We start from the raw sequence: 11,113 nt of genomic DNA, 5'->3' as shown, positions 1-11,113 counted from the left end.
GCTGCCCTTAAATTGATTGTAGAATGGAACCTGGTTGGCATTGAAAATGGGAATTATCTGCTTATTTATTTTCAAGTGTACCTGTGAAAATGTTACCTTTCATTTTAAGAGATGCAGAATTATTCAGATGCTGCAGTAAATGTTTAGAGTTGCATGCTTTACTGTTAAAGTGACACTTACTGGTATGTAATGTAACAGCTGATGTCTTTGGTTTACAGATTTTGCACAACTTTTTTTCCAACCATGATAAATGTCCTGGGACAAGTGATACAAGTACGCTGTCCGTACCAGAGACAGTAAAGCTAAATGCTGAAGATGACATCAAAGATTTTGGTATGCATTGATGCTTTACTACTGAGTATACTGTGAAGCAAGACTGAGGGTAAAGTTACGTTGTATGTCTTGAGCTGATCCTATGACTTATTTCCTCTACCAACCGGGTACTCCCACTTCCTGAATTGATTCAACTTTGTAAAACTAATCTGGCCTTAGAAAAGGGAATCAGTTTCTGTCAAGTCAGTGAATTAAATCAGGTTACCATGCCACTGGATGACAACCAGATTAGTACTGGTGTAAGTGAAGATGTGAGACTGTATGGGAGAGCTGAGAGAGAAAAATGGTACAGGCTCAAGGGGGAGCAAGACTACTACTTCTAGCTATTGAATAGGTTTAGCTTTGTAATGAAGTTTCACCGTAATACTCATTATCCTGTGGTGAGCTTGTTTTTTAATCTTGCTATATCCTTTCTTCATTTACTTCACCTATTAGTAGTTCAAAACATGACAAATTCTTTAGGAAAAGAAATGCTGATTTTTCTTAAATGAATGCAGAAAATACTCAGTCAAGGGGAAAAAATGTTTTCATTCTGTGTTCTTAGATCATGTTAGTGAACAAGTGAAAATGTACACTTCAGTGTGAGCTTTTTGATTTTTGTTGAGAAATGATGGCAGAAGGGAACAATATTAACAAATTTGTTCAGCATGTGTGGGTATAAAAGGGTGCTGCAGAGATTGACACAGGCTAGACAAGACAATATATCCTTAGGATTGTATGTCTCTTTCTCTGAATTGAATGGACTGCCCTAAAAATATTGTTTGGTGGTACATGTAGGAATTGTGAAAGAATCAGTTTAGAATTTGATGAGGAGGGCTGAGAATGCGGCGGTCAGGAAGCAATGTTGCTTGCAGAGCAATATATACTGCTATCTTTATATTGTAGGCTCAAACACGCTGAGAATAATGTAGTTGGTAGTAAACAGATTCAAGTAATCTGTAGTCAGTAAAATACTTTTAGAAACTAAGGACAAATTAATGTCCTGTTCTGTGTTCCAAAATGGCTTATTACATCCCATACTACAGTAGAGAAGGCTAGTTAAAACAATGTCTGAGTAAAAACAAGAGGAAGAAGAAACCCATTTTTTTAAAGTACAAAATAACTTTAACAAATGTCTCTCTCTTTTTTTTTTTTTTTTTCCCCCCTCCTTCTCTGTCTTCCCTTTTTGATAATAGTTAACGGCATTTGAAGATGCAACGTTAAAAGGATAGCTCAAACCACCATGTTTGTAGCTTTCAAATGTTGGTTTTCTCTGGAATAGTGTTGTATGACCATGAAGGGCAATCAGTTTTATGAGGTATATGTTTTGTTTCAGTCAAAGAAAATAAGAGAGATCATAACATTGATTTGAATACCTGCATGATTTTAAGGACATGAAGAGATTATTTACATTGTACAAGTTGTGTCCTTAATGGCAGTAAGACTGAATATATACACTCAGTCCAAACTACAAGAACTGCCAAATATTTCAGAGATTTTTTTGCTGGATTTTTTTGATTTTTAGTTGTAATAGTTTGGGGGAAGAGGAGAACTTTTTTTAACTGTTTATATTTAGTGTAACCATGGACTACAAGGTATGTACTGTCATGTATTAACACTTCAGAATTTTACAAAAGGAGCTAAATTTGCATATATTCATTAAGCATATTCATTTATAACCCAATCATTAATTCCTAAGGTTCATGTCCCTAGTTTAAGTAAGCCTAAGGCTGGTCATTGTAGCACAAAGCTTTAGGCATCTGGCCCTTGTAGCAGAATTCACAGCTTTACTGTAGGTATATGTGGCAGGGTGACAGTATATAACCATGGATTCAGAGTTAAGATTCTTCAGATACATAGTAATCAGCATGTTGACTGGGAAGCTATTTAAATTTAAAAACTAGTGGGAAACACGAAATTCTGTAACGTTTTACATACTTCACCCTGGCCTGTTGCCCAAACTTCATATTTAAACTCTTTAATTCAAAAAACAAAATGACATCATTCATTCAGTTTATAACCCTGATCAGAGTAAATGGTCTATCTTTAACCTCAGTGTCTAGAACTATACATGAAGTAGGACAAGTAGGTTCAATACCCTCTGCTAATAAGGATTCCAACCTGAAATGGGGCAATATGTTCTAACAATCAGTCAATGTATGACTCCAGAGCAGAAACATCCAATGTTTAAGCCTCTTTTTTTCTGAGTATTGTGTTATTTACCCAGAAAGAGAGGCACTGAGAAAACAAATTAAGTAGTTATTGCCTAGTTAGGGCACTTACTGAGAAAACAGGAGAATTCTGTTGTGCAGTCCTTGTTTCTGGCGTTGTCATTTCACTGACCCTCCAGTGAGTTTGGAATTCAAAATGAGCTTCCCTGATTGCGCCCCCCCTCCCAGCATCAGGTTATTCAGTGTACAACCAGTATCTTTACAGTCTTTCAGATATTCCTGGTTTTCTTTTTCGATTAAAGGTAATGGCTCCTGTTTAAATAAAAAAAAAAAATAAAACTGTGTCTTTTTAGAAAGCTCTGTTGACAAATTATTCCAGTAGCACAGAAGTTACTCCAGAGGAATACCCTTCAATAAGGGAAAAGGACCTGTACACTCAATGTGTAGTGTTAGTTTCTTCTTTTTGAGATTTTGTTTAGTGATACCTTCTGCCACTCAGGCAAAAAATAGAAAGTAAAGAGAATGGGTAATTTTAGAGAGATGTGATGAAAGAGGTGGTTTTATGCCTACAGCATGGGCATGAACTATTAATGGATGTATTACAAATAGTTGGATGTGTGTGACCAAGTATTGGGAAATCTTCTGTGGACTTCCAAATGGAAAATCTTTCATAGACTAGGTTATTTAAAAGTTCTAATAGGGAAAATAGTTCTAAATTATAGAAATTGTACCTAAAAAAGGCTTATGGAAAAAGTTAAGCTATTGGTTATGTGCCCAAGGAAAACGGAGGACAAGGATGTTTTCTAGGTACTTGGTTACAATTTCTTTGATATGAAAAAGCCTTAAAAAGTACTCTCAAAATAAAACCTAGCTATCTTTTTGAATGTGAAATATTTTGATAGGTAGGCCTAGTTTCATACATTTGAGACGGTAATCTTTTTATTTGGTATGTATAAGCTTTTAAGGCTGTCTACGAAGTAGAGTTTAGGTTATTTTTTCCCCACTGCACATTATTTCTCTACACAAACAAAAAATTCTCATTATTTTTCTAATATTTGTGCCAATCATTTGGAACTTAAAAGCTTCCTAATAAATTAAAAAAAAAAAAGATAATCTTTTCTAAATCCTTCTAGACACTATACTATTCTATATCAAAGCAAAAGATTGTTATTTAAGGATGATTATAGTAAAGTGTTTCCTTAGCTGCCAGTTATAGACAAAAATAGGCAGCTTCTTAAGGTGTTTGGTGCCTACTATCTGGTATAAACTTTGGAGGAAAAAAATCTAGACATTTATCTTGTAAAATTACCTACTCATTCTCCTGTCTGTAGAAAAAACAAAATTCTTCTGAGACAGCTAGGTTTCCTCTTGGAAACCTGCTTAACCACCACTGTCCTCAGGAGGCCAGGGCACCTGCATGTATGTCCTTTGCCTCCTGTTTCCTCTAACAGCTGCTGTTAATTGCCATCAAATTGAAAGCTGTATTTATCTATAAAAACACAATGCTGTTCCTAAGTTATTTCCTAAAACTTAATTTTTTACTTCTTTTCTTCTCCCCATCTTCTCTAAACTATTTAGGGTCAGAGATGTTAGATGGCTTATTTGGTGAGATGAATAGCTTTGAAGATACATTCAACATGCCTGCTAAGTCTGATGGAACTCTTCTGCTGATGCCAAATGCTCTGGATGCAGTAGAGAAATGTGAAATAAACACAGATAAAGCACAAGAAAAGGGGGATGTTCCTTCTGAGCAGCCTAATAGAAGAAAGACTGGCATTTCACAGGAAGCGAGAACAACTAGCTGGACTGAAAAAAGCCTCTCTATTGAAATGAAGGATTCTTTACTCCAAAACACAGATGAAGATATAGGGGATGGTAAAGATGGCTGTTTAATAGGACAGGAAAAGGAATTGGAGTCACTTAAGATTGCAGAAGATGTGCAAGATTATAGAACATGCAAGTCATCTGAGAATGAGAAGCCTGTGAAAGAAGACGTGTCGTCTTTATCAAGCCAGTGGTCTCAACTGAACTTATCTGATCTTGACGTAACTCACTTGGAAATGTCTATATGTAGCTCTCCACCCTCTGACTTGTGTAGAGAGAAAAATTTAGAAGAGACGTCACTACTAATGACCAAGGATGATGCTGTGGAAACATCTTTACTGAATACTTCAGGCTTCATAAAAGCACAAAAGCTGTTGAGTGTCAATTTGTCAGAAAAGTGCTATGAAGTGAAAAATCCTGAAAACAACCCAACATCAGAAATAACTCCAGTAAAATCTGTGTCTCTGAGTGTCCAAGATCCAAAGTTAGTAAAAGGATGTACAGCTGAGAAGGCTTCCAAAATGAGCTGCTTAAACTGTAATTCTTTTTTCGTTGAAAGTACAAATGTCACAGAGTATTCTGTAGTCTACAATGGCAGCTTTTCCAAGCATTTAAAAGCAACTTCTAAGTCTGTTGTAACTGATGTTCTGTCTCACCCACTTGTATGTAGTGCTACATCTCCAGATAATTGCAATGACCTACATTTAACAAATAGAGAAAATGCTCTTACGAAGTCTGACTTTAAAAGCCTGAATATGTTATCCAGCTTGAGAAAGAGATCCAAGAGGTTTATTTACACAATAAATAATACTTTACTGTATCAAGAAGAAAAATTACAGAAAGAAGTAACCTCTGAATTGCCTATTCATCCTGCATTACCACATTTGGAATTTGATTCGTGTGAACTTAAAGGTTGTCATGTGGCCAGTGTTGGTGAGCAAGGTATATTATTAAGCTTTTCATCATTTGTGGAGGATCCTGTATTTATTTATTAAGAACATTTTATATAAATGTTTCAGATAAAATCGTGTAAAATCTTGTGTTTGTGATAAAGTAGCTCTGCAACTGACTAGTCTGGGAATCGAGATATGGAATTGGTCTATTATAATAATACTGACAGAACAGCATTATTTTCAAATAGCCTGGTGCTAACTTACTGTTTTAGTCTCAGATTAGTTTCTGGAATAGAAACTTCCACCTGAACAGTTATTCTGATTGACAAGCTTAATTATCTTTGTCAATGCTGTTTAGACATCCATAATGTCAAGGGCCATTCCTGTCTAAGAGATCATAAAGAATGGTAAAGTTATATTTTTATTTTTCTAAAATTAGGGGGTTTAAGACTGTACATCTGTTTCTTCCAGAAGTACAATATATTTTAGAAAACAAATTATATGACAAAAGCAAGCACATACTCCTATTTTTAAGAGCTGTTGTTCTTGCTAGAAGAATTACTTAATATTAGGAATTGAAGTACTTCTCTTTAAAGTTTGCAAAAAGTCCTTATGTTGAGACACAAGGAATGGAAGCCCATCTCCTCAAATTTCATTACAACTAAAAATTGATTTTTTTTTTTTTTAAACTGACAGCATTACTGCAGGCTACTCACTTGTTTCTGGTTATTAGAACATGATTAGATTAAACAGATCTCCAATCTTGTCAAGGCATTCACATTGGTAAACAGAGGTGATATTTATGGTACCAGTGTTACATATGTGTAGAAATGATCTTATGGGCCAAAATTTTATGAAAATCTGAATCTACGTTTGTTTGCATAAAAACTAATTTATTAATCCTTTTTTTCCTATAATGTCTTCTTTTTTAGACTGCTTGCTTTTTGCAGAGAGAAAGCATTTGCAATCGAATATCAAGGAGAACAATTTCAGCACTTGTACTTTAAAAATGGATATAACAGATAATTCATCTGATAATTCCTTCAACGATAGGCTGAAGCAACAAGACCTGAGAGACTTGGGGAAAAATGCAAGAGAGGATCAACCTACTACATCATTAAAATGCTTAGAAGTATCTAATATACAGAAAGAAGACACAACAACTGCTTTAAATAGTGAAATAATTTCAAATATAAAACGTAAAGTTCTAACTTCAGCATGCCTAATGGCAAGAAAGCGTTCCAGATTGCTCCCTAAAGGCTGTTGCTTAAAGAAAGGCAAGGAAGATAAGTATATGAGTGCTAACGTGAATGATGGAGCTACTGTACCTCAGAGCCTTAAAGAACAATTTGCGTGGTCTTCTCCTAGGGATAATGAATGCTTGATTGATAGGCACTGTGACGCTACATCTATGGCAAACAGCGGTTTCAATAATACTTTGAGTCAGATCAACTTTGGCGTAAATGGAGTCAGTAGTGATTGTTGCAATAAAATATCAACTGATAAAAGGCATGCTACAGGCCAATGGTCAGTAGTTGACTGTAGAGAAGTACTTGGACCTTTGGGAATAAACTGCTCAGAAAATGATAGTACTGGGTTAAAACAAGGGGAGAGAACAGTTGCAGTTGCCTCTTCAGAAGTTGTAGCTGACAATCCAGAGTCAAAGTCAGTTGAAAACAATGAAAGCCCTCAAGCAGCTGCTTGCAATAACAGAGCTGTAGAGATTGCTAAAGAATTGTTAGATTGTATAGATGATAATCCTTTAAATGAAGTAATTTCTGAAGAAAATAAACAAGTAGCACCTATGTATTCCAGCAAAAAGTCAAAAGAGAACCTAAAGTATAAAGCAAAATCATCAGGAAATCTTAATGCATGCAGTTTGAATCTGGGCTTTGGTGGTTTTCAGACTGCTTCCAATAAGCAGATTAAATTCTCTGAAGTCAGTATAGCAAAAGGCAAAACGCTGTTCAAAGATATTGAAAATGAATGCTTTGAAGCCTCTTCCATGAAAAGAGTCACAAACTTTTCAAATCAAGTTAAAAAGGAGAATACATTTTTCTCAGATTCAGAAAGCAAGTTGGGCAGTAATTTATCTGATTCTTTAGATTCACGGACAAGTTTTTTTGAGCCGAGGCATACACAGTTTATTCCACATGAAGTTGGCTTGTGTAAAAGCTTTCCTAGAAGTCAACAATCCTTGCAAAAACCAAATCAAACCTTGACAGCAAGCCAAGAAACTGAAATTGCTGAACTTTCTAGTATCCTGGAAGAAACAGGTAGTCAGTTTGAATTTACACAGTTTAGAAAGCAAAGTAACATGATACAAAACCATGCCTTTCAACAATTCGGAACTGTAGAAACACGTGGAACAACAAACACAGAAAATATTTGTGGAACAAGGAAAGATGCTGATTTTTGCAGCGCTTTTAAATCTGAAAATCAAGTAAAAAATGGCAAGTGTTGTACTAAGCAGGAAGACACAAATGAAGACTCTGAAGTGGTGGAATACGAAAGAGAAAACGCAGTGGTTTTCCATAAAAATGACAAAAAGGTTACTTTTACTAACTTAGACAGAAATGAAAGTAGCATATCTGATGGGAGCTTTCCAGTAGCTAAACAGGACAGCTTTTCTAACTTTGTAGGCTTTACTTCAGCTGGAGGTAAAAAAATAAATATTTCTAAGGAGGCTTTGGCCAGATCTGCAGAGCTCTTCAGGGACTTGGATGATGATAATGATTTGTTTAAATCTTCTGAAACTAGTACTAGATGTCACAATTCAAATGGGCATATGTCTTCTAACTGTAATTTTGTCAGGGGCCTGACAAAAGAAAACAAAGGAAAAATGGTTTGTGTTTCAGATTTCAAAAGCATAGATACCATTTCCCACACCGGTTCTGTTTCCCACCATGCGCAGAAAAAAATTGAGGAAAATATTAGTTCACCGTTTAAGGAAAATACGGAAAATTGGACAAAAAGATCAATAAATGATAATGAAAGTGTTAATTTCAATAGTACTAATGCTATCATCAACAGTCTACCATCCATTAAAAAACATAACCAGAATCATAAAACTTCCAAACAATTTTTGAATCAAAGAGATTGCCAAGTTGAAGGTAGTTTGCAAGAAGACTCATTAGATGAAACATGTCTAGGAGATGCCATTACAACTGCAGAAGAACATAGTTTAAGCATATCAAATGAAATGGAAAACCTATTGTCTAATCAGAAAGGAGAAGACAGAAAGCAGGAAAATGAACACTTGTCACAAAAATTTCAAACTCCAGCTGATGGCGATATATCCATTTCTGATGCAGCTTTGGATAATTCTCTACACTTGCTCAACGTACAAGGTGGAGAAAGAGATGTAAATGTTTTGCAGAACTCTGATAAACAAAAGACAAATAGTATAAATGTGGAAGAAGACACCACCGATGATAAGATCCTGTTAGTGAATGAGAGCAGAAGAAAAATAGGTTCTTACCATCATCATCAAATACCTTTCGAGCAAGAGGTGGATGTTGAAAAAAATGAAATGAAGGGGAGTTATCTGACTGGTTTTCATACTGCTAGTGGCAAGAAAATAACAATTGCTGATGGATTTTTGGCTAAAGCTGAACAGTTTTTTGCAGAGAATGTTGATTTAGGAAAGGAACATAATGACAGTTTTGTGAACCCCTTAAGGAAAAGGAAATGTGGTAAAAACTGTGTCAAAGACTGTGACTTATGTATTGAAAGCATTGCTCAATGTGATCCCAAAAAACTTAATTTTAATAAAAAGCTTGTTCCTGAAGAACCTGGAGATCAATTTAAGCAGACAGTAGAGAGCAGTCCCATTAAACACGCTGTGATTCTTGATACCGTTAAAGTAGATACATTTGTTAATCTAGGTGAAGATTGTGAAAGAAGTTTGGTAACTTCATCTGCACATAAAAAAGCTGATGTCAGACCTGGACAGTCAGAATTGAAATCCTTTCCCAGACAGGAGAGTGATGCTTTAAGTAGAACTCATTTGTCTGAAGATGGAAAACTGTTTGCAGAGGGAAAGACAGAATACTCAGCAAAAAAGAGGGATGATTCAGAAAACATGCATGATTTTCCTGTGTACTCTGCTGCATCTCTGCATTTAATGGAGGTATCAAATGACCTTGAAGAGAATTCTGTGCCTGGAGATACAACAAATACTTTTTTTGTTGAGGATACTAACAATAAATCGAATCGATCCCTCCTCTTAACTTCAAAAAGTAGCTCTTCTCATTTGAACTGTAACAGTAAGGAATTTGACTTAGAACATGTAAATGAACCTTGTGCTGATACAAACTGCTTGACAGACACCACAGTTAATGCTTGCCAAAACCAATCACTAGTCAGTCTTCCTGAAGATGAAACTGATTTAACCAGGTTAAAAGAAACAACACTTAATATTGAAAATCAAAAGGGTGATCTGAAACAAATTATGTTTAGTACAGCAAAAGGTAAACCAGTTTCTGTTTCGGAAAGTGCATTAGCAAGAGTCAGACAAATGTTTCAAGAAGACTACAGTGAATCTGTAAAATACGAAATTGAGACTAACTCAAGAACTAATCAAACAGAAATTGCTGGAAATTCATCTTCCGTCATTCATGCTGAGTGTCCTAATTCTGCTAAGTTTTTAAATGCTACAGGAAGTGAAGAGATTAATTCAGCCGCATCCCATTTTATTAAAGTAAATGCAAGTGCTAGTGAAAATGGTCACCAAGATACGAACACATTTGCAGATGCCAAGTCTGTTTCAAATTCTCAGAGGCGATGCTTTGAACAGAATACTAAGCTTTTAGGGCACTTGCCTGTTCCAGATAAGCAGATAAAGCAGTCAGATTCTTCTACAAGCAATCTTGGATTTTTTAGTACAGCAAGTGGTAAGCCTGTACAACTGTCAGAAGAGTCACTCAGGAAAGCTAGACAGCTTTTTTCAGAAATGGAAGGTAATAGTTCATCTCACGTACAAGAAGCATATTTAGTTGAGGAAGATGTTGAAAAGTCTGAAATGCACGCTGATGTAGTTCCTAGGAAAACGCAGATAGCGTTACCAAAAGGGGAAGAAAATGCCAGCACTGAACTGATTTCAAATCCAGCTTTTGGGTTCAGCACTGCAAGTGGAAAGCAGGTAACAGTCTCTAAAAATGCATATCAAAAAGCAAAGGCAATTTTAAAAGAATCTGATGACTTTTTAAGCAGTGGGCTTTGCATTACAGATCAACTTAGTTCAATTAAAGAGAGTGGTCAACATGCAAAATCTTTAACTGATAAAGTGATCTCAGAATCCAAAATTGAAAAAAGCTGCAATGAAGACTTTGACTTAAAAAGCATCTACCCTGAGGAAACGAAGTCTTTTCCAAGCATTTACCATGTCAAAATGCCTGAGTATGTACCGCATAGTAAGAAAAACAAGCAGTTAACATTATTTAAAAATAGCTTCCAGCAGGAGGAAACTAGGTCTTTCGGAAAAGGGCAGCTGAATCTGGGGATGAAAACCGAGTCTGAAGCAGCTTCATGTAGTGCTACTGCTAAAGCAGAAATAAATATTAATCTTCTCCAAACTCCAAAAAATTACTTGGAAGTGGAGGCTGTAGAAAGTGCAAGAGCTTTTATGGAAGACAATCTTTCCGATTCTGGAGTACAAATCAATGCTGCACAGTCCTTCAGTGGCAGACTGGATAAAAACTTTCAAAGTAAGACCTTTGGGAAGAGGCACTTTGAAGAAGAAAACTCACTCGGTAGGTCTTTGTCTTATATATGTTCAACTCCATATTTCTGTACCGTGGGTTGTTTGGGGCTTTTTTGCATGTCACATTGATTTTTAGGTCATATAGAAATTTAAGTTCTTACTCTTCGTGTTAATGACAAAAATTCTTGCTGCAGGCAACAATTCATCCA

General features: G+C 35.7%; 1 protein-coding gene across 1 annotated transcript in view; it reads left to right on the top strand.

Moving 5' to 3' along the window:
- BRCA2 (breast cancer 2, early onset) overlaps positions 1-11,113 on the top strand; it is a 39,825-nt gene that overhangs the window by 7,100 nt on the left and 21,612 nt on the right. Inside the window, exons 8-10 of the mRNA XM_009327732.1 lie at positions 219-333; positions 4,062-5,249; positions 6,133-10,953. Of these exons, the coding sequence (XP_009326007.1) occupies positions 219-333; positions 4,062-5,249; positions 6,133-10,953 (6,124 nt within the window). The remainder of the gene's footprint in view (positions 1-218; positions 334-4,061; positions 5,250-6,132; positions 10,954-11,113) is intronic.

Source organism: Pygoscelis adeliae, unplaced genomic scaffold (genome assembly GCF_000699105.1).
Source record: "Pygoscelis adeliae isolate BGI_AS28 unplaced genomic scaffold, ASM69910v1 Scaffold14, whole genome shotgun sequence".
Lineage (NCBI taxonomy): Eukaryota > Metazoa > Chordata > Aves > Sphenisciformes > Spheniscidae > Pygoscelis > Pygoscelis adeliae.
The sequence above is the reverse complement of the archived record's forward strand: the minus strand, read 5'-3'. Positions and strand labels throughout refer to the sequence as shown.